The sequence below is a fragment of the Triturus cristatus genome, chromosome 10 (genome assembly GCF_964204655.1).
Source record: "Triturus cristatus chromosome 10, aTriCri1.1, whole genome shotgun sequence".
NCBI lineage: Eukaryota > Metazoa > Chordata > Amphibia > Caudata > Salamandridae > Triturus > Triturus cristatus.
Window position 1 is genome coordinate 253,548,683 of NC_140593.1, and position 24,706 is coordinate 253,573,388.

The 24,706-nt window shown below is 42.8% G+C and overlaps 1 protein-coding gene across 1 annotated transcript in view; it reads right to left on the reverse strand.

The window, feature by feature from the left end:
- Window positions 1-1,989: 1,989 nt before the first annotated feature.
- Window positions 1,990-24,706, reverse strand: part of POLR1F (RNA polymerase I subunit F) — a 36,122-nt gene continuing 13,405 nt past the window's right edge. The window contains exons 2-4 of the mRNA XM_085630933.1: window positions 23,998-24,139; window positions 11,106-11,314; window positions 1,990-2,422 (exon numbers count right to left, since the gene is read on the reverse strand). Of these exons, the coding sequence (XP_085487059.1) occupies window positions 2,038-2,422; window positions 11,106-11,314; window positions 23,998-24,139 (736 nt within the window). The 3' untranslated portion in view covers window positions 1,990-2,037. The remainder of the gene's footprint in view (window positions 2,423-11,105; window positions 11,315-23,997; window positions 24,140-24,706) is intronic.

Here is a 24,706-nt window from a genome sequence, read left to right on the forward strand (position 1 = left end):
CATAAACGTGAAGGTCTTTCTATGACCAGGGTGTGGTCACAGTATATTAACAGCAAAGGGCATTACAGTGAGGCGCATTTGTAGAGTTGAGTGTTCTCTATACGGTAGAATTTTGAGGTTGTAAACTGAGGTGCTTTGGGATAGCTCTGAGGGAACTGATTATACGTATAAACGAAGTTACTGAAGTGAAGCGCCCGATAAGACCTTTTTATGCCCTACGTGATGCTTATAGTGAAACGAGGCATCATTTATGTGACGTGCATTGACAAAGCAGTGTTAGGATGACCACTTTTTTTGGCGTTTTTCTATAGCGTGCACTCGACCCGAAGATATTGGTGCACTTTACATGAGCACCAGTTACGTTACACATTATATAAATAGTATAAAACACTAGTGAACATTGCAAGAGAGCCACACTCCATGTGAGAAATATTGGTATAACTGTAGTAATACGCAGTGGAGTGAGGTGCATTGGCGGTGCTGCCTGCGATCCCGGTTTTGCAGCAGCAAAATGTACTATCGTTGGTTGCTTTGTCCGCGACGGGGAGGTCGTGGGGGAGGTCGTGGGGGAGTGTCGGGTAGTGGATGAGAGGGGTTATGATGGCTGGAGTGTTGGGAGACAGCTGCCTGCCTCTCTCGAGCCCATCCTGGACATCGCTGCCCTGCACAGGGGTGGTGGTCGGGCCTGTAACTCCCCCGTCACACGTGTTTACAGTCCGCGCAGAGGGGGCACTGGGATTCTCAGGCTCGTTCCTAGCAGTGAGTCCAGCGGGGTCCTAGGGAAGAGTTCTCTCTCCCCCCCCCCCCCCCCCCTCCCGGCGTGCTGCCCGGGGACTGTGGGAAACAAACGCTCGCCAGGCAGAGCGCTTTACATGAGCACCAGTTACGTTACACATTATATAAATAGTAGAAAACACAAGTAAACAATGCGAGAGAGAGCCACACTCCGTGTGAGAAATATTGGTATAACTGTAGCAATACGCAGTGGAGTGAGGTGCATTGGCGGAGCTGCCTGCGATCCCGGCTTTGCAGCAGCAAAATTTACTATCGTCGGTTGCGTTGTCCAAGACAGGGGAGGTCGGGGGGGGGGGGGGGGGGGGGGTGGGGGGGGTGTCGGGTAGTGGAGGAGAGGGGTTATGATGGCTGGAGTGCGCGCTCGCCAGGCAGCCACAGTTTAGCGAGATGTAAAAATAAACACTCGGCGGAGCTTTTCTTTATGGAGCCATGTGTTTCAAACACATGGCCCCATAAAGATAAGAAACCTTTTGCGACGGGAGGAAGTCAGACGAGCCCGTCCAAGTGGGCCGTCTTAAACATGGAAAAGTCTTCCTCACAAAGTGCTCTTTCCCAATGGCTGGCCACCATTTAGCATAAACGGTGACGCCAGCCAATGGGAAAGAGGGGCGGGGCTTGAAGCCCTTTACAGAATTCCCTCAGAATCATTAAATCTCGCCGACCGAGCTGCGCATGTGCGCAGCCACGCTAGCCGAGACCTAAAAATGTTTTGAGGACCAAGCCCCTTTCTTCGTTCTGGACACACTCCAAGGATACCTCCCAGAGGCATACTCTAACTCTATGGAAAAAAACAATCCCTAATTTACATGCACGTGCATACTTTAATTTGATCCATGTTTTTCTTGTTTCCAGCTGCACGTACATACAGCAGTTCTGTTTCCTCACTCGGAATGTGGTTCAAATATGCTGCAATGCTTGATGTGTTATAGTTTTATGAAGAGCTCACTTAACTGCTATGGGAAACACTTGGGCATTTTGTGTTCCCAGATAAAAACATAAAATAAAAAACGCATCATGTACTGTCGAGCTATCAGTATAAAATATTACAAACTTGATTTCACTTAAAAAATTATGAATGTAAATATTCAAAGGAGCATCAGGTGTCAACACCAACAACTTGTTGTACAACACCCTTTTTAGATTAATGCACCACTATATTTTGCACATTACAATTATTTTTCAGGAAGGCCTATGAGAACTTTATATTTTATTTTATTGTAAAAACTTTACAGTGTCCATTAGCTAATTCCTCCTTTTCTTTTTTGCTTTGGGTTCTTGTGATATTTCAGAAATTTCTTCATCTTCTGAATGTTTTCTTTTCTTTTTCTTTGCTTTTTTATGGTCATCCAGGTAACCACAAGAGTCACTTTCAAGAATAGTCGAGTCTTGCTGCTTATGTTTTTTCTTCTTTTTCTTTGTCTTTTCGTGTTGTGGCACATTGTCTGCAGAATCATCAGTATTAAGCATGTCAGAAATGTCCATAGCATTTTCAGTGCCACTGTCCACATTGTCACCATTTAGAATAAATTTCTTCTTCGGTTTGTTGGTCAGAGACACATTTTGATCAACATCTCCAACAATGAGGGAAGTCACACCAGATGGCGTTTCAGAAGAAGTTGCTTCAATGCTGAAATAGACAAAACAAAACTTTTATTTCCAAGCCCATTGTATCCAATAGATTAAATCAAACAAGTTCAAAGCTAACAAGTTCAAAGCTAGATAATAAATACAGTTGTATCATACATGAGCACGTGAATATGTGGGTGGAGAGAGGCAGAACGGACCATCACACTGGTTACATGTTCACCCTGCTGTTATAACTCTGCCCTTGCCTTTATTTGAGAAGATAGAACACCATAGTTTTGCATAGGATACAACTGGATGGGCTTATTCGAGTGCAGGAATTCATGCCTGCAAACTTAGTCCGAAGGTCACAAGTTACTTAATTCAATTGGAATGGGAGCAGCATAATCAGTCCCCTAATTGGAACCGGATTAGTTGAAGGAAAGCCGGCAAGATTAGCTGAATAAACTCACCACCACCCTGGAATAGCCTTTGTGCCTAGGATAGTGGATGAAGTTCCAGACAGGGCAGTGGAGTGTACCTACATTTCAACAGGCAGACAGAAATGTCCAGTTCTCTATTCTGGGGATGATGGTGTGGAAATCAGCGTGCTCTCATTTTACTTCGAAATGAATGATTTCAACTACAGCTATATTAAAATAACATCTCCTAAGTGGACATATAAATATGCAACTTATGATTAAAGTCCTGCGGCAACAAATTCTCAAACAGACTTAACAGAAGGGCTATTAAATGGATCATTATAGCAGAATGAACACCTTAATATTTCTATGTTCTCTGCACTACTCTCTATACTAAATCAGAGTAGTTTTCAGTCATCAAAAGGTCCCTCGAATAAAGAATTAATAGTGGACTGTATAGCGATTCATTTTAATGACCATGAACTAGTTAGGCATTTGCGAGGACAACTTCACAATGTTTCTTTACCTGGGACTCAGATTTTTGCCTGATGACTGGACTATTTTTACAGCCCCACCTCCTTATGTAGCATTGAGCCTCGAAGAGCCCATTCTGGCAGGCCCAGACTACCTCTTATTGCTAACGCAAATTCAGGTAATATGGGGAGATTCAGCCTGAGAGTAGAGAATAGATTTGCCCATCTGTCAGATTTAGTCTTGCGACTGACTACCCATAGCTGACACCTACCAAAACGGGGAGGAGCCTACTAAGACAATCAATACAAAAGGCGCAAACCCCCCTAGAGAGCCCGCTTGGGGAATCCAAAGGGTGGCTAAAGTTAGCTTTTTGGAAAGTGGCCGGTGTTAGCTCAAATGCGGGTAATACATACTGGTTGGACGTTTGGCAGAGTCAGGACATATTATGCCTACAGGAGACGTTGGCAATTGACCAAATATTTGTAGATGGCTACCGTTAGTTTCAAACGGAAGCCGTTCCATCCCGATCAGGTCGAACTAGAGGGGGCTTACGGAAGTTAATATTTAATAACTTGCCAATAAGAATAAAGAAATTCGAGAGGCTGTATTTAGATCTCCTGTTATGTGCAGGGAATCGTGACCAGGATTGGCTCTTAATACATTTTTATATTAATAATTTTGGTGGAAACATGCACATGGCGGTGGCCTTATTGGATAACGAGCTTGTCAAATTTAGCAGAGCAACTTGGAATAATTTTTCCATTGTGTGGGTAGGAGATTTTAAATGCCCAGCCCTGTAAATATTCACTGAAGACAGTCTGTTGTATAGTGGACGAGGTGGGTGACCCAATCCATCATTTCATGCGTCACGAATATGGTAATAGACTTCTATGCATTAGAAACATGGAGATAATAGTGTAGACACAATCTTGGTAGATTTCACTAAGACGTAATGAGTACAAATTGACCATTGATGTCGTGCTCTTATCTGAATTTCTCAGAAGAAAGATTACAGAAGTGGATACTCCATTTACTAGCTTTAGTGACCATGCTATTCTTTCACTATCCATGTTAGCAGGGTTCCCCAGGAAGAAGCAACCACAAACTATAAAGAAGCCAATTTTGGGTAGAAAGAATGGATATCAACTGAAATGGGAAATAATTGACAAGGTAAAAGTAGTCAATTTGTATCCAATAACATTGAGTAAGTAATAAATTGTCTGGAAGCAGACTATCCCATTGACCTCCTTACCACAGAAATTTGGAAAATATTAGAGGGAGCTAAATATGCCCTGATTAGCAGTAAATCCACAAATAAGGCTCCAGTAATGCACTGGTTTGATCAAGCCTGCTCAGAATCTTTAATAGATTTGCATAAAGCCCTGAAAGCCGAACCCAGGGACAAGTACTGATAAAGACTCAGGGTAAGGCCTATAGAGATGCAAGGAAAGAAAGAGAAAAGGCCCTGAGAGAAGAGGCTTTGGAAAACCTGGAAAGGGCAGCAATTACCAAAAATAGTAGGGATTTCTGGAAAGTGGTAAATAATCTCTACTTTAAAAATACTAAGGCACTAATTTTGAGGAGATTTTGGGATCGAAGGTATAAAAAAAACTTTCTTCCTAGTCCTCCCGTTGCACAAACTGAGTACCTTACCTTCTAATTAGATGAAGTAATAAAGGGGTTGGGCAAGTGCAGTACGGCAAAGGGTACGGGCCGGATGGCGTTCCAATTGATTTATTTTTGGAATACCAAGATTTGTGGGCCCCATTACTGACTAATGTATTGAATGCGGTAGCCAAGTCTGGCCCCTTGGCCTCAGGGGGGGAACTAGTATACCTATACCAATTTACAAAAATGGAAACAAAAATGATCCTCTGAACTGTAGATCTATCTCCTTGTTAGACAGTACCTCGAAGCTAATTGGCGAACTACTGCTACATAGGGTGGAAGAGTGGGCACGGGAGAAGACTATCTTGATTCTGGCCCAATAGGTCTTCCAAAAAGGGAGGGGCACAATAGATCAGTGCCTGAACTGGACTCCGACTAGAGAAAAATACTCCAGAGCTAAAGACGGTAAGATTTACATGGCCTTTATGGACCTAACGACAGTATTTAACTGTGTGAGCCATTTAAAACTATGAAAGATAATGGAGATGATAGGGATTGATGCGCCAATAATAAATTGTATTCGTCAGTTGTATTCTCAGTCCACATCATGTGTTTGATATAGTAAAGATGCAGAAATTACCAACCCATTTCGGATCATAGGGGGAGTTCGACAAGGGTGAGTCTTCGCCCCATTTTTGTTTTTGATTTACACAAATGGCGTAGAGGCTGCACTGGTAGGATCAACACCAGATGTTCCTGTCTTTGATACCCTCACTCTACCAATATTGGCCTATGCCGACAATGTGATATTAATTGCCAGAACGGGGGTGGCTCTCCAACATCTGATAACGGCCTACTTGACCTTCATGACATCTTTGGACTTGAGGGTTAACAAATCCAAATCTTTCATACTGATAGCAGGGGCAACCTTGTCTAGGAAAGTGCCACACTTTCATATAGGGTCCCGCAGATTAGAGGTGTAGGACACATTCTCTTATCTGGGGGTCTCATTCGACAATAGCCAGACTTGGTGCAATATGGTGGAAAATAGGGCCCTAGTGATGGAAAGTAGTATGGTAGCCATCTCTAGATTTGCTCAGAAATTAGGCACAAAAGCTTTAGAACCCATAAAAAAGATATATAGAGCAAAGACAATACCGTCCGCTACCTACGGGGCAGGGGTGTGGGAGGTGGCTTCTTCAGCGCATCTCCAAAAACTTGAGGACAGATCCTTTAAATGGCGGGTGTCCCTCCCCGAATCCTGTTCTAATTTACCTGTCATTTAGATTTAGGTTTAATTTATGTAACCGATATAATAAGGCTCGCCCTGATATTGTTATGGCACTCAATATGGCGGAGGGTCACAGTAAATCTGACTCAATCTATTATAAAAAACACTGCTTAAAGCTAGATAACGCACACAAAATCCAATGGCTACAATATGCACGGTCAACCCTGATCTCATTGGGCTTAGAAGAATTATTTAGTAACCCAAGTGCAAGCATTAAAATAACAAAGAAGGAAATAATGGCAAACTTTATCAATGGTGGAGTACGACAGACAGGAAACAAATCAAGGCAAACCAACTGTAATATTGCCAGACATCGCCAACATTAGTGGGAGAGTATTTTTACTTAGAGAAAATTGAGAGACCACAGCATAGATTAATTTTACTGAGATTCCGTATGAACCGGATCCCTCTGACGGTGGGGTTTCCGGCAGGGAGGTTTAATTTTTCGGAACTGTCAGTTTGCCCTTGTAACAACAGATCAGAGAAGTCAGACCTTCACCTAGTTTTATTTTGCGATTTCTATAAAGAGGAAAGAGCAAGATATATTTTACCAAATTTAAGACAATGTAATTTTAGACAATGTAGACCAGCACTATGCTTTCTTAAAAAAAGAAGTAATCAGTTTATATGTTTTTTGTTAGCTACTTTTTTTATGGGCATGTTTAAGGAGGAGAAAATGTTGCTGATTTAGTTATCTTTTAGCAATCAAGGTATTTAACTTGAATTTGCAAAAGCGGTGTTGTCTTTTATCTTATTTTCCTTAAGGTATATTATTTATTGTGGATTATTGTAAAGTTACTCTTATTTGTATAGGTTTGTTTGGGTCAGATAACTATGTGAAACTATGAATGGTTTAGGAGGTTAATCGGTCTACATAATCCTATTTTAGAAATTAATAATGCGTCATATCAACCTGTTATTTTAATCAGAACTGTGCTTTTATGAGTAATGTTTTACTGGAATGAGATGGCTGAAGATGCGCCGAGCTGAAGTATATGCACTGACACTTTATGAGAATGTAGGCTACGAAGTACTGCACTTTTATGATCTTTGTTTTAAGATCGAATAAAGTTATTTGATTTGAACATATACATTGTTTGGTGTCAGAAATTATTTTATTCTGTTGCTTACCGTACCCTTTCAGCTTTCACTGACAACAGGTCAATGGCTGTTCGGTTCAATAAAAGACAAGGTAACTGGCGACAAAAATGCCCCAAAAAAAACAAAGAAAACCTAGCGCCTTGCAATTGTACGTTTTAGATTGTGTACTCAAATCTGGGTAGATAACCCTATTATACTTTTGTGTGGAAAACTGCACAATTTGTCTTAAGAAAATGGATGGAAACCGTAGGTTCTTAAGCAAAGAACATTTATGGATGCAGTGTGTTTTTTACAATTTCCCTCTGGTCCCCTCGGATAAGGTTTGAAGTCAAAGGTTTGGATCCGAAAGTCTTTGAGGAGGCACAACAGCCACAAGGAAAAAAAACACAATTTCTGAAAGAATACACGGGTAAAAGCTGCATTGAGGATCAAATAAAAACAAGAAAAACAGTATGGTATTTAGGAGGGGATAGTATCTTTAAAGATAACAATGAAATGTAGAGGTGTGCCAGCTATTACTGCATCAGTACTTCCTGGCACCGTAATTAGGCCACTGCTAAAGAACTTCTTCTAGCTCTATTCTGATGACTGAGGAAGATTCATAAACGTATCCGTGGAAGAAGAATCTATCAGAAAAGAACATTCATAAGATTTTGGCTATTTCAATGCTTGTTCTGTCATTGTTTTTGCAAACCTTTATAACGGTTAAGCTCCGGGCCTCTGATCAATCTAAAACAAAAAACAGCAAAAATATTTCTCTAAAAACAAAAAAAAGCACATATTGCAATAGTTGTCCTTGGGACTGACGAGAACTACTTGGTGTGGATGTGGTACTTGTGAAAGGGCAAACTGAGTGACAGTGAGGTTAGCCAGAGGCTGAAGTGGGAAGATCCACTGCCCCATGCTGTACTTGGCGGAACAATAGACTTAACCCCCATCGTGAGGTATATTCTAGAAATAATTTTAGTAAAATCATATGGTCTTGGCTAAAGCCAAACCTAAAATGATTACTCTCACTGGGCAAAAATAATGTACTCAAATGTGGCTCAGAGCAATTCTAAATGGAGATTAACTCCAGCATTCCACCATTTATTTTTGTTATTTAGAAGCCTTAGGTGTGATGGCTAAGAGCAGACGTGGGCACCATTGCTTGTTGCGATAGACTCAAGCTGTACCTCACTCATGAGGCCCAGTAAGCCAGAAACTTTACTGCAGTTACTTTTGTTTCTGTTAAGATGTGGCCTGGACTCTTCCTTTTAAGAGTCAGAGAAGGCTAATTCTTATCAGGATGCTTCCTGCCAAATAAAATCACGCCCAGAAATGCAGCAAAAAGTAACTCACAATGTCAGAGTTTAATTTAAGCATTCTATAAATCACTTTTTGGGTTTTTCTTGTAACTATCATGTCAGCCTTGAAATCTACCATATATATCATGAAGTTTACAATGTGGTGCTTTTTCTCCTTTTACTGAAATTACAAACGATGGAACACTGGCATAGATTGAGAGACAACAGCTTCAGATTGAAAACCCAGCAAAGCTCAAATCCAGAACAAAGCGGAAGTAGTGGCTTTACTCTTTAAAATTTAAGGACAGGTTACATCAGTCCACTGCAGACAATAAACTATAATGCAATTGTTAAATTAATTTCAAGTTGACTATGTCGAACCGTTGTATTTTCAACCAGCTACAACTACTTCAACTTGAAGACCATCTGAGACAGAGGAACTAAGTAATGCATTCGAACATATGCTAAAAAGATGGGGTTTGGTACAGCTTCAACTATTATGCAACTTTCGTAGGGCAGCTTTGATGACTAGCTACAACCAAGAAAACTCAAGCGTGGGGATCTTGTAAACCTCCTCATAACATATGAGCAATGGGTGGGTTCAATGGTTTAAACACAAAATGTAAACAAAGTACTAAAAACATGTTTTCACATGGATTATCAGCATGGCTGTTTTCACATTGATTATCAGCATGGCAGGCTGAGATGATGAACATGGTGGGCTTCTCATAAGTAGAGAAAATTAAACTAACTCTTTAATATCTTGCTGACTTGTCCTTTAACAAGTAGTTGCTGGACAAGCATTAAGATGGATTAACAGAAGCCTAAATAAACAAACAGGCTTCTCTTGAACGCTATTTATGAGGTGTGTATGTAGTTCAGGCAACGGATTAGCAAGTAAGCACCATTAGTTAAACCACAGAGAGCGAAGCTTAAAACAGCAATGTGTCTGGGAGGGAAATGAGTTCCAAGGAGGACACTGGGTCATCCAATTTCAAGACACCAAGCTATTCAATGCTAAACTAAATTTCTAGTATCCCTTGCTATCATTTAATGGAAAACAAAAATGAACATACCATAATGCTACGGGCCTATCAAATAGTATGAACAATGGAACTAAAAAGTGAAATTAATAAAAATGTACCGAGCGTTGGCTAAGCAAATCGGCTTTGCAAAAAAGGCTGAATTATTGACTTTACCAATGCTTGTTTGCGTTTTTAGCTAATGCTAAAATGGCAGCCACTGTTTTCATGATGCATGCATCGTAATATTTTCATGCTTTTAGACCTGTGGGTGGTCATCTTCTAATTGGATTTTCTATAAAATAAAAGCCATTCCACTATGGCTGCAGGTGCGGTCGCATTTGTGCACGTGTCAAGATGCATCGATGTGAATATAGGTATTCAAATTTGGAAGTTGACACGTACACATGCATGTGTTGTAACGCAACAGCGTACTACACACAAAAGGTGATGAAGATATTTGCAAAAAGTCTACCCACTGGCAAACGTTCAGGATAGCATTCTCGTCCATTATTTTTCACCCACTGTAACTTTCTAGACAAATGACTCCTTATGCAAATTAGTACTGGCCCTGATCCTCATGGGAACAGTTCATAACCAATTGCCAGACGATGAGGGCACCCTCAAGAAGGCACCACAAATGAAATGAAATGAAAAATTATATTTATATAGCGCGTAACTGCCCGGAGGCCTCGTCGCGCTTTAAACTCTAAACTGGTTTTGCCCTCTTCTGTTAGGTATAGCTTGGATCCTATGGCACTGTGAGCAAGGGACCCAGTCTGGCAATATCCTTGGGCACATAGTGTGGCACATAGCTACCACACTAGAACAGTTAACTGAATGTAAATAAAAGGCGTACGGAAAAAAATGGAAAAACGAAAAAACTGAAATGTTAAAAGAAGGGGAGCAGAAAATGTAGTAAATTCAGAGCACGGAGGGGAGCTGAATAATGAAAAGATTAAGGAGCAACAGGAGATAGGAGGGTGAAAGTTTAAAAAGCGATGGGGCAGGGAGGTCAGGAGAAACAAGTGAACAGGTTAGATAAGAGACCAATGAAAAATTAGCAAGCAAGCCTTGACATGCACTTTCATCAAGTGCTGGAACGGAAAGAACCCCCCCCCCCCCTCTAATAAGCAATGGACACATACAATAGATCCAATCACAACAATGAGACCAAAATGTTTTTGGGTGGGCCAAAAACTTCAATATGGAGAAAGCTGTTCAATCAAGAGCAGACATGAGACAAAACAACGCTATAGATCACGAGCAAGAGCTCATCCATAACCTATTGTGAGTATACATAATGTACTGGAAACAGGTCAGAGACAGACAGCTAGTCTGCAGAGAGACCTAAAAATAATAAAGTATTTTGCGCCCCCAGCCTATCCCTCCTTTAGCTGACAGTGTGATAATGCTTTCTTCCACTTCAATTGATGGGACGGAGATATACACACACACTCAGCACTGAAAGAATCCACATAATGAAATATTATCATGAGAAACGTTCTTGTAAAAGCTAGGAGAGACACACTAATCACTCTACCTTTCAAAATCCAGCCTTCCGCGAATACAGAACACCCCAACTGCATCAGAATCCAGGCGGGTCACGTCAAACTCCAACTCATCACCAATTTTTACTCCTAGGTTCTGCCAGTCCTCTGCAAGCATTTTATATGGCTTTGGTAGAGAAGCATTAAAACACCCATGCACTAAGCAGCCTATGTGACTGGGGGCAACTTTGTTGACCACGCCCTGAAAAAGAAAAAAATATATATCAATACGACACATGGAATTTGTTTCCCATAGAACACAACTTAATTATAGGTCTTTTATATGGACAAAAAAGAACACCAACTCGGTGGCAAGATTCCGTTTTAGCTTGTATGGGACTACAATAAACAGACAGTTGATCACGAACACTAGTTCCGCCAACTATTTCTATTTTCCTCACTGCAACAGCATATGCACTAAAAGGTGTCTAGAATGCCCATTGCTTCGCAGCCGTCTGTCCATGGCCCACATTAACAGCTCACTAAAAGAGCTTCAGATTGCTCATCTCATGATCAGTTTTAGTAATTATGTTCTTCAAAATGCTTCGTCTGATATAAAGAGAGGGCACTCCATTTAAAAACAGCAGCTAACTGTAGCTGGCTTTTAAGGGGGGGGGGGGGACACAGCAGCTGTTAGTGACAGGTCAGTAAGACATTTCTTTTAAGATGCTGTATTACTGTTCAGTCGTGACCAATGGCCCTTCTCACTATCAAAGAACTGTGTTCAGCATTTTTGAAGATTGCCTGCCACCCACTACAACTTCACTGTATACAGTTTGGCACAAACTTTCAGCCCTGAATCATGAGAGTGGTTTCATTGAGGTAGTTTTAGGTCACGTAAGTGTTTGTAGAAGTTTAACTAGAAAACTAGTATTCAGGCACACCACTACAACCCCAATATAATATAATATATCTATTACACTACGGAAACGCAATATGACATATCTATTTATTGGCTACACAGTGTGTGTGTCTGTTGTCATGTTTTATTATTGTGTCATGGTTATGCTTTGGTGTGCTGTTCTCTAGTGGTGATGGGACCTATTGTAGCACGGGTTTTTATTGGTGGTGTTATTCTGCTCTCCTGATGTGCTGTTTGGAGATCTTACTTTTTTCTTACGTAGATTGTTTTAAAGACATCAGCAATAGCAACACCCCTCCTATTACCTCTAAGCCTTCACATGATTCCAAACAAACTTTAACAGTGTCACAAATCGTTCCCTGGTCATAGGCCTCTTCCACATTTGCAAGATGAACAAGCCAAAGTATGGGAAGACTTTGTTAGAAATGTGGTCCTAGAATTAATTAACAACCTCACAAAATGAAATGGACGGAGCGTTGATACTTTTCAAACATTCTCCCCCAGTCACAGATTTGCATTTAATCCATCATTATTTTCCTCGCCACATCACCCCAGTTTGGACCCAGCCATAGACAAATCAGTCTAGACTCTGCTCCCGATGGAACAGTCCAGCCGGAACTGCCATGCCTGGTCCTTCCTGGACCGGAAATGAGCATCATGGGACTGGTTTCGAGGCATTACTCCTCATCAGCCAGGACAGCTTGAATCCATTGGTGCTGCGAGCCAGGGACCTAAGTCTGGGCATACGCTTAGATACTTAGGGTGCACATAGCAACATCAGTAAATAAAATGATGGGCGTGTTGAAACTTTTCAAACCCTCACCCCAAGTCATAGATCTGAACTAAAAGAGGTACTTAGAAGAAGGGAATCCATAAGTAGATAGTGCTCTTAAAAAGGAGATCATTAAGTGGATGCGACGGTTGTTGGCATACTGTCTGTCCCATGTAATTTTTTGGCCATGTGCAGGTGAAGAGGAAAACTTCAATGTCTGACAGGTGTAATCAACAAATGGAAGAGCAGGGCTGTTTTTTATACTTCTCTGTATAATTCTTTTTTAAACTGCTAGCATTCTCTGGCCAGACCTAAAAAGTATATATATGATATGGATGATGTATTTAAACTATCTAGCGCTGTTGAATTAATGTTGCTTCTCTTCAATTGTGACTAAGTCAAAAGGTTTAAAAAATATGAATAATAACATTGACTGGATGAGCAACGCAAATTCAATAGAATTATAAAAAGGTACAGACATAAGAGTCTCTGAAAACCAAACCTTAGCAAACTGATCCCAAGGAGGTATCGTTTTTAATTAGCATTTAGAGGAAAAGCAAGATAAAGACATGCATATAAGACATATGCTACATTCTTCAGATATGGAATGGATGGAAGATAATAACGCACAAAATATTGTAGGGGTATAGCTAGTCTTTCAACCATCCAAGGCTGTTTCCATTGCCATGCTTACACCAGCTGACTTTTACCCATATGTTAATAAAAGCTATACTAGCTGCAATTTGCCAGGCGACAAATGCTGTTTCTCATCAACAACAGGACAAGCAGTTGTTTATCAGCAGCATATACAAACTACATAATACAAGATGAGAGAAAATGACAACCTTGTTTTTGCAACAACACACATCACAGAGGATGGTTTCGAGATAAAAGGCACTTGCGCACATTCAAACTGATGGGCAGCTTCTGCAATTGATCTAAAAGAATGGGGTAGACAATGGTGTTAGATTCTGCTGACAAAATTAAGAGAATTAGTCCATCAGCAGCTCCCATTGGTCTTTCACCGCAGAACATCCAAGGTAATGACAAGCATGAAGTCTTGCCATAAATGAGGCTTGAAAGTCAGTAACTGGTTTTCCATTTTATTAAAAAAAAAATTTTTTAAAAACCTTTATTTATGTCAACATGGTACACAGCTATTCAGCCGACATCCCGGAGGTCCGGCAGCACGATGAGAACAACACGTAAGAAGGTCCATAGCTATAGAGCAGGAGTAACAAAGGTTTAGTTTTAAAGTAAACCGAAAATAAAAAACACAAGCAAGACAGAGCATATAATAAACATGCGCTAGTTCTCAGTTGGGGCGAGGTCCCACTCCCCTCAGCGGATCAGTACACCACGCTAAAGAAGTGAGGGGAAAGCAGAGGTATGGACTCCAAGTTATGAGCAGTTTTACGTCCAAAGTTGGAAGTAGAGCTAGGGGGAAAGTTGCACATCGAGCATCTCAGTAACCGGGGGCACACAAATATCTCCCCTATAATGGTTCCATTGCCCCCATATCTTAAGCCATTTCTTAGGGCGACCTCGGGCACTGTACACCGTTTTCTCCCGGAACATGCCCCAGTCCATATTTTCCATCCATGTTACCAGGGTGGGAGGTCTCTGGGATCCCCACAGCTGCGCAATATCTCGCTTCGCCACCATATTCCCCAGGGTCACCCATTGGGTCTGAGCGGCATCATAGTCGGTGGGACCCCAGACATTCAATAGGCATCGTCTTGCCTCCGGTAACAGTGCGATACCCGTGACCTCTTCCATCACGTCATGAATTTGTTTCCAGAACTCTGTGATCTCCCCACATTCCCAAATAATGTGTAGAAAGGTGCCCAACATCCCACAGCCTCTCTTGCATAAGCCATCTTCAGAGAAACCCATGTGAATCAGGCGGGGCCCCGTGACGTAAACCCTGTGAAGTATCTTAAGCTGCACCAGCCGCAGTCTCGCCGGGATCGCAACCTCCTTCAGAGAGGAGATGGCATACTGCCAGTCCTCAACGTCCAGCTCGAGACCATCCCTAGTCCATTGTTCGCGCACATCGAGGAGGAGGTCGGTCCCAACATTTACAAGCTTCTTGTAAATCAAGGAGATTGTACTCTCCGGCATATGACCATCCAGAATCCGATCCTCCAAAGGAGAAGACTCAGGCACGACCTCCCCCTCGGCAAAGACAGATAGCAGAGCATGACGTACCTGGGCATATCGAAAGTATTCAGTACCCCCTAATTCGTACTCCCGTCTGCAGCGTCTCAAACGATTTCACCTTACCCAGCAGATCCCCAACTCTAGAAATCCCAATTAGGTCCCACTTCTCGAACCCTTTCGTGTGCCATAATTTCCCCAATTTATCAGATTCGAAAAGCGGAATAGCCTGGGTAAGCCTGTCCTTCCAGCCCAACGAATTTGTAACCGCCTTCCACACATGCACCGCCGTCTTGGTTGGCCCCGTGAGGGACCCATCCAGTGATTTGGAATACAGCGCCCTAAGATAATTACCCCCGCGCAACAACCACCGATCCATAGCAAACCCAGGGTTCAACGCCGGACCATAAACACCGTGGTTATTCGCTCCCAACTGGGTAGCCCAATAATATCTTCTGATGTCAGGGAGTGCAATCCCCCCCGTCATACCATGGAAGGGTCAACTTTGCAATAGCTATACGCGGTCAACCGTCCCATAACAGCGAGCGCTGGAGACTCTCCACCTCACGAAAATAACAGGCCGGAACTAACTCTAGGGTGTTCTGTAGGGCATAGAGAAATCGGGGAAGAGACATCATTTTAAACAATGCGGCGCGGCCTAGGAGGGAGAGCGGCAGCCGCCTCCAATCCGCAACGTCCCGTCTCAAACGTGACAACGGAGGGAGTGGGTTCTTCTCGTACCGGACAGATGGATCGGTGGAAATATATATCCCTAAGTACAGAAAGCCCTGCTGGGCGATCTGGATGGAGCAATTCCGCGGGACGATAGGGGTGTCTCCACTTAGAACATATAGATGCCCCAGTTAATGGCGAGACCCGAGTGTCTACCGAAAGAATTCAAGACGTCACAGACTACTATGAGGGATTTCCTAGGTGAGGTCAAGTATAACAAAATGTCGTCTGCATACAAAGAAATGCGGTGCTCGTGGTCTGGCGACCATCGGATCCCTTTTATGTCTGGCTGCCATCTAATCCATGCCGCCAGCGGCTCAAGGGCGAGGGCGAACAATAGTGGCGACAGAGGACAACCCTGCCGGGTGCCTCTCCCAAGCTCGAACGGAGATGACGCCCTACCGTTCACCGCGACTTTAGCAAAAGGTTCCTCATAGAGTAGCCTAATTCAGCCTATAAAACCCGGTCCGAAGCCAAATTTTGTGAGTGCTGCCCACAGATACGGCCATTCCACAGTGTCGAAAGCCATCGTGGCATCAAGTGACGCCAAGATGGCCGACTCCCGCAGCGTCCCAACTCTCGCGAGCACGCCATGGAGTCGCCTGAGGTTCAACGCGGTGTTGCGGTGTGGGATAAACCCAGATTGATCAGGGTGGATGAAGTCCCCAATGACCCTGATCAAACGGTTAGCCAACAGTTTGGCGAGGATTTTTGGCTCCGCGTTGAGTAGTGGAATCGGCCTATACGAGCCACATCTGTTCCTGGGCTTGCCATCTTTGTGTATAACCACTATTGTCGCCAGACGTTGGTCAAATGGGAGACACCCATTCTCCCGCGCCTCTACAAACATATCTCGCAAATGTGGAGCAATCTTATCCGGCCTGAGTTTATACAACTCGATCGGTAAGCCATTTGGGCCCGAGGCCTTGCCCGGGTGTAGCGAGCGGATAGCAACTGCAACCTCATCAGCTGTGATGTTACCATCAAGGTCTTCCCTGTCTATGTCAGAGAGACAAGGCAGGGCAATATCTCGCAGCAGTTCATGCGAGTCTTCCTCCGGCTTGTCCGACACGGACGCATAGACCGTGCGGAAGTGGTCCGCGAAACACTGGACTATCCCGTCGGGTTCGGTGACAATATCCCCGCCGACTGTCACTATTTCTGGCACAACTCTATTCACTCGTTCTTTTTTGTCTAACCACGCTATTAATTTCCCAGCCTTGTCCCCTACATCATACGATCGCCCTTGTTGTTCCCTGCTAATAACCTTGGCCGCGTTTGTCACCAGTGCTTTATATTCAGACTGTTTTAATCTCAGCTTGTGCAGTTTTCCGCCGTAACCTCATCTTCCAGAACTGTCTCTAATACCACTATCTCAGCCTCGATCTGCGCCACCTCCGACGTTTGACATCCGCTATCAAGGAGAGGGCCTCCCCTCTCAGTACCGTTTTAAACGCTTCCCACAAAGACACCACGGAGGTAACCGAGCCAAAATTTTCCAAAATGTAGAGATCGACCGCTTTCAGCAACGCGCTACGAGTCCTAGGGTCACGGAAATACCAGGGGTTAATCGGAGCCACCCTACCTGCCGCTCCCCGGCCAAAATCCATACAAATCCACACCGGCGAGTGATCGGAGATGCCCCTAGCCATGTGCCTAGCCTCGGACACCAATGAAGCCTGGGCAGCCAAAGTGAGAACATAATCTATTCTAGAGAGGCTACCGTGTGCCCCAGAGTGAAAAGTGTACTGCCGCTGAGCGGGATGCAGCAGCCTCCAGCAGTCAACCAGACCTAGTGTATCAATAAGGTCTGGGAGCCATCTCTGCGCCCCCCCGGGGTCTCTTGGCAGATGCCTGTCTAGTAGTCCGGAACCAACTGCATTAAAGTCACCACCCACCAACAACACGCCCTCGGGGAGATCCAGCATAGCCCTCCCCAAGTCAGCAAATGTGGCGGTCTGCAGGCCAGGAGGGACATAAACAGAAACCAAAACCAGTGTCCTGCCCTCCCACCTCCCAGCAACAGCCACAAAGCGCCCCCTCTCATCGACAGTAGTAGAATCAATCTTAAACGGCAGCGAGGTCCTAACAAGTATTCCCGCCCCCCGAGATCCCGAGGAAAATCCAGAGTGCGCAACAAATTTATAGCCCTTTCTATTGAGTGCATGACACATATTGCCTATCAGGTGCGTCTCCTGTAGCAAGACTATGTCAGGAGAGCACCTCTTCAGAAATTGCAATACAATCCCCCGCTTAATACGATCCCCCAAGCCGTTAACATTCCAACTAAGTATATTCAAACCCCTACCCCATCACGAAATGGAAAGAGACCCCCGCCCCCCCCCCCAGAGAGCAGCACTCGAGCGAAAAAGACTTGCATTGCGATACCTTGCAAAGAGAAAAACAACAGCAACCACCAACAGACCCATACCACCCCCCACCCTGTACCCCTGCGTAAGCCTAAAAATCCCCCCAACTTGCAGTGTGCCTGTCGCCCTAGCAAAAACTAATCTACAAGAAGAAACCCCGTAGGAGGAAAGAGTCCCCATTGTACCCCCGCCACCCCCGGACAATAGCCAGCAAGGAAAACGAAAATCAGCGAACCACTGTCCTGAGCTTAGTCAGAATGTTCAATCACCGGAATCCTCACTCTTGTGCGACATGACCACCTTCTGATCCGCCAGCATGATCCCCACTAGTCCGCCGCTGAGGCAATGTGTCGAGCCATTCCCCGACCACATCCGGCAAGTCAAAGAAAAAGGTTAGCTCTTCGTACTCGACGCGCAACTTGGCTGGGAAGAGCATGGCATACTTCAGACCCATCTCACGTAGCCTCCTCTTAACCCCCAGGAAACTCTGCCGTTGCGTCTGCACCGCCTGGGTGAAGTCAGGATAAGAACTCACTGCAGTGTTCTGGAAAGTGACTGGTCCGGACACTCGTGACGTTTGTAGAATGGCATCACGGTCCCTGAAATTGAAGATCCTGGCGATAATCGGTCTCGGGGGGGGGGGGGGGGCACCTTGGGCCTCCCGCCTGGGACTCTGTGGGCCCACTCGACCGCAAAGAACTTGCTGAGGCCCTCAGGCGCCAGGTGATTAACCACCAAGTCCTCGACAAACAAGTCCGCTGATTGCTCCTCCGATTTTTCCGGAACGCCAACAATGCGCACATTATTGCGCCGCGCCCGGCCTTCAAAATCCTCCATCTTGCGGGCAAAGAGGTCATTAGCAGTCCTCAGCGTGCGGACCTCTATTTGCAGATCAGAGACGTCCCCCGTGAGGCTAGAGGTTTTTAGGTCCAATGATTTAACTCTCTCATTAGTTTTCCCCAGGTCTGCGCGAAGCAAGTTAACATCAACTGATATAGTATCCACTTTGTGTGCCAGGGTCTCGAACTGTTGCCCAATAGAGGACTTCATCCCCTCAATGGCGCCCATGATGTCTTGCAGTGTCAATTCCGGTTCGGGGAGCGAACAATCTCTTGGTACGTCCTGTGGCTTTCCCGGTCCACTTGGCGATCCCTTTTGCTGGGCATAGCGATCCATATTGTTCGTTTGAGTGTAGCCCCCCCCCGCCTGGTATTCTTGGGCTTCTGTTTTTCGGCTTCCGATTTGGCCGACATCCTCAACTCCGGAACAGTCAGCATCAAAGACAGACCACTCAGCCATCCAATTGACACGAGGTCCGCTGGATCCGAAACCCCGATTTAGATCCAGGCATGTGCAGGCCGAGCTACAGGCGACTATTGCCCAAGACACTCTCGGGCCGAGGCACGCAGTTGTAGAGGAAACGAAAGTGAAAGTGAAGACAGCCCCCATCCGATGGTCTGCACCACACACGGCCGCTGCTGTTCAATTAGTGTCCGGGCCCATGCCAACGCGAGACCCGGGCATCTCCCGGGGGTAGGCCGCGAACTTCCACTTGTCACAACTTCAGTCTCCGGTGTACGATTTCAGTCCGGACAACGGCGTTCGCCACAGCAATGGTTTGTCTCCAATATTCCGGATATTTGACACAGGATTCTTTTCAGGATATTTGCCGGAGGGAACGAGGGTCGCGGGAGCTCTGTGCTTACGCAGCCATCTTGGTCCCGCGCTAGGCTCCTCCCCTGGTTTTCCATTTTAACATATTGTGTATGTTAAGTAAGGAGTTCCTGCTACAAGAGATTTTCAGTATAAAGCTTCACATTGGATGATACCGGTGTATAATGAATCAGGGGTGTTAGAACACTGTTTAGATCAGCTGCAACACAGCCTTCTTACAAAAAGGTATTTTGCTCATCAAGTGAGGATCAACGATACACAGCATACTGAAGAGTAAACTACATTTTTTAATTCAAAGACAAAGTGTCATACATTCATTGCACAATCAGGGTACCAAATCAACCAAAATAGAACATATAATCTAAAATTCTACAATGTGGTAAATATGCTGGGAGATCACCACCTTTACCCAACACATCACTACAAAAGTGGGGGATCCTAATGCAAAAATCTAGCTCTATCACAAGGAGGCATTGAGACCCACAGAAAAAAGGGTAGGAAGAAAAACGAAATTGGACAAGTATGGAGAGCTGCAAAGAAAATGTTACTCATTCAAAGATACACTACAGTCAGATGCTCAAGAGCATGTTTAGCACACATAAGCAGGAGCCTGCATGAAGCTGAACGACTAAGAGGAGGAAAGCTGGAGAGGCATTCTATGCAGCCAGTGTGATGGGGGAAAAGTAGAAAGGAAGTGGCCTTTGAAGATACATTGTTGGTGCAGAAATCTTCTTACTGAAGCTGTTGGAGAGGCAGGAAGACTTCCAAAGATAAATAAAGAAAAAAAAAAAACCTTTGCAGAATTCAAAGAAAATACACAACAGAAATTGCTGCCATAATATGCATATTTACTTTGGTATTGTCAGTTACATTTGTACTGTGTATTAACTTTACAAAAACGGATACAACTTTTCACACCAATAACATTCGTGTGAATTTGGTAGAAACCCAAATCTTGGACACAGCATCAAATACATATAGTTTGCCTTGGTATCCAACTTATTTCCTCATCATTTTTTATGCAAGTTGGAATGGGAGGGAAGGCAAAAATGTGGCTCCGGGAATGGCATGGTCTCAGACAAGTTCCGAAAATGTTTGGTCTTTTTAAAGGCAGGAGTAAGGAGAAAAGGTTTTTCACATACCTATATTTTGTTGGGCTTAAAGAGAATGATGAAAACTTTATTTAACAATAACAATTTATTTTCCAGTTTGTTGTCAATGACCTTTGGGTGTTACATGAATAATAGCCAAGGAGTTTTTAAAGTGTTTTTACAATAGTGATCCCTTTCTAGGCTGTCTTTCCATTTCACACACATAAATGCAAACACATGGAAAGATGGATACAGTAATTAACATTGATTTAAATTCTTTTTGTCTTGGAAATTTAATAGGACAGAAATTTGAAAAACATACATTTTTTGTTAGTGACTAACGTTACATTGAAAAGAAAGTCTTTCAAAAAAACATATGTTTTCCTTATATGCCTTATCTTCAGATAAATCCAAAAGCAGATTAGACTTCCTGAGTGCATTAAAATCTCTATTATATGGGGGCAGAAAGTTGTAATCTCAATCTTGCTGACTTATATTTTATGATTAACATTTAAATGAAGACAATGTCAAACACCAAAACTAGGGGATACAAAACACTTTACAGTCCAGCGGTTAAACCAAATGACAAGAAAATGAATGCAAATACCAAAACAATATTTGTGTGTTTGAAAAATGTAAGTGAAAGTAATTTAAATAGAAAGAAATGGACAGGATTTAACTTACTTAACAATCCAGTCCGTATGGTCTAAACAAAGGAATCCTGTTGGATCTGAAAATATTCTTTGTTATGGGAACCTTACTTTCAGAAGACTTCTGGCACATTTCATTGTGTTCAAAAGCAGATTAAAAATATTTGGGCATTTATGGTAGTGCCAGCAAACTTTCTGCCAGAATAATTAAATTACAGACATTATCATTTCAACAAATCTGTAATGCAAGAAACAATTCAACGAGTATAGTTTAGGTTTTCTCCAATTATTTTTTTTCACACTACAGAACTTTAAGATGTGGTCTAAATATGTATGTCATTGTGAAACCATTAGACATGCATGGTGCCCAGTGGAAAGATGATGTAGACAAAGGGAGGGATGTGGAATTCCTATGCCAGACGCCCAACATATTGTTTGGGGTCAAGGTCAACAAGTTTTCTTGTATATTTTCTCATTGGGACAGGCAGGTCTAACCCCCTGCAGCACAAACCCTTTGGCTGCCAGTTTGCAGTACCACATTATGGGTCAGGGAAGGGCACTGTCTGCAGTTAATGTAATATTTGTGTCTAAATGTTAATGTATTTAAAACTTGTATTTATGGTTCATTAATTGAAAGCCTTTATTATTAGGGTGAGTGCTCCAAGTAAATGTTGTAAGCTCTGACTGCACTACTGACAGTGATTCCAGTATAAAAATGTGTACACACGTTTTCAAAGTTTAGCAATATGAGGATATGTATAAATGCTCCCAGAATGCTCTCCGATGGATGCAAATATTTGCAGAAGCTTGAAAGCAAGATTGATGATTCGTTGCTTTCAAAACAAAATGTTCATTTAAAAAATTAAAGCCGAAAAAAACATTTCGCTTAACTACTGTAAACTTTAAAAACCATTTCTTTGACGCATCATTTTGTAACATGTTTTGATGCATGCTAGTATTTCCCAAAAACATTCATAATGGAAAATCAGTGTAACCAGTTTCAATAAGATTATGGGAACCAAAAATAAACAAGCATTGGCAAAACCAGTAGGTCTGAATTTGGTGGTCAACCTTTTAGTTTTGTCAATGTGTGAATTGTTTTGGCATGGTTTTTGTAAAACCCAATTGCTGTGGGAGCTGCCAGGCCCTCACCATTACAACAAACATTGGCGAAAGCAAAAAGCCACAGTAGATACTGGCACTAAACAAAGCTACTTCATGTGCCGATATGCTCCTTGTGAAAGAGCAGAATGCTGTCACTCACAGTGAAGCCAGCCGAGAGAGACAGAATTTTTATAAACGCAAAAGGTCATGGTCAACGCCAGACAAAATTCGGGGCCCAATTATTAAAGAACGTCTCAAAAGTGCCCCCATGCTATATGTAGGGTGACCAGGCGTTCCGGATTTGCCAGGACAGTCTTGGTTTTTCGTCAGCTGTCCCGGCAGATTTCAGGAAATTAAGCTAATGTCCCAGTATTTAGAGAGGGACGGCTGAAAACAGTGGGAGGTATGTTTTCATGTTTTGCAAAGCAGGGACAGGTCAAAAGTCAGTTTCTTTTCCTACTCGCCAGAAAGGGCGAGTAGGACCTAAAAATAGCTCACCCTAATTCAATCTGGCTCACAAATGCGAACGGGCGACTGGATTTTTCAAGCCCTGCATATGTCCTTGTGTCAAGCGCGACTATACAGATCGTCAATTCCCAAGAATTTACAGAAGTAGGACAAGAAATAGTACTCCTTGAAAATATGTGTGAACTGCACTTTAGCAAGAAGTAGGACAAGAAATAGTACTCCTTGAAAATATTTGTGAACTGCATTTTAGCAAGAGAAAATATGAAAGTGTAGATTTGTTCATGCGAACATCTGAGTGTTTGTAAATTCACTTTTCCTCCAACCCCTTTTTTCCCAACTTTAGAAGAAGATTTACTTCTGCCATTGTCAGGAGTAAATTTCCAACATTTCTCAATATGGCAAAAGATTAGAGAAGCGTTGTTGAAAACCCTTAACATGCAAGTTCGTAGGTTTGCACAGACTCAAAAGGGCATTCTAACCCTGTAGATCTGCGGAAACGTAGCAACATAAGGGGAATGCAATGAATCAAACACTTCTATGGTATGAACCCTGGTATAATCAGAGAGGCTATATCAGAGCTCCTATATAATGAGATTGCGGCCATAATTTGGCGCCGCACTATATGGCACCAAAGGAACAAGTAGATTTATAAAGCAACCTGCCCCATGGACAAGTACATATTTTATTAAATTCCACACCCCTGCAAAGGTGAAGAAAGATGAACCTACGGTATGATACATCATAAGGATGATTCTATATTAGATTACAGATACGATTAGCTAATAGATAGTCTAACACCCTATTCTTTGAAATGCCAATTTCCATTCCAGAAATGGATGCGATTAGAGGATTATCTTAAATTTGGTTTCAAAGTAATTTCGGCAAACTATATAGCTGGGTTCTATAGGAATTTAACCATGTGTCTCAATAAAACTGCACAAAACCATAACAAAACAAAGAAATAAAAGACAAAAAAAACTTTTGGGAAAAAGCATCAACGTACCACAAGTTTTTCCCCGGCCTTGGGACGGAAGATAACAAATTCAGCTTCAATGGTAAGATGAATATATCCTTGGTCATCATAAATATCCCCCAACTCGCCCACAATTTTGATGTCATCATAGGCAACTGGAACTCCATTAAGGCTACATGTAGAAAGTAAAAATTTAAAAAAAGGTTTGAAGGTTACAGTTTTGTACTTATGTTATTAAAACAGCGCTTTAGAAAATATGTAAGAAAATCGTACACAAAACAATGACTTTCTTCCTTTTTTTCACTACAAAATTAGCAGCAAGTCAAATCAACGTTAAATGCTCCGATGGCAGAATATAGAATTGTATACATTATGTTACTTGTCCAAGGGATGCAACTCTTTTCAAATCTACTTGTTCCGGAAAAACAAATCCACTTGTCAGTTTTAGTGCCATGCAAGGAGGTGGCACATTAGGGACAACATTTTCATTATCAATACACAACCAACTCTTGAATTTAGAAGTGCAGATGAAATGAGAGAAAAAAAATTGAGCTGCAACGTTTGCAGTCTCTCAATTTCATCATTACCACATCAGGCAAATACATCCAGTATGAGGTTCAATGGAATAACTCTGCAACCTCGGTATGGGGCATATCTCGAAAAATCATTAAAATGTTACTATACCTGTAGATCTAGTAACTTGAAAACACTAGTCGGCCTAACTGTAATGTACTTGACC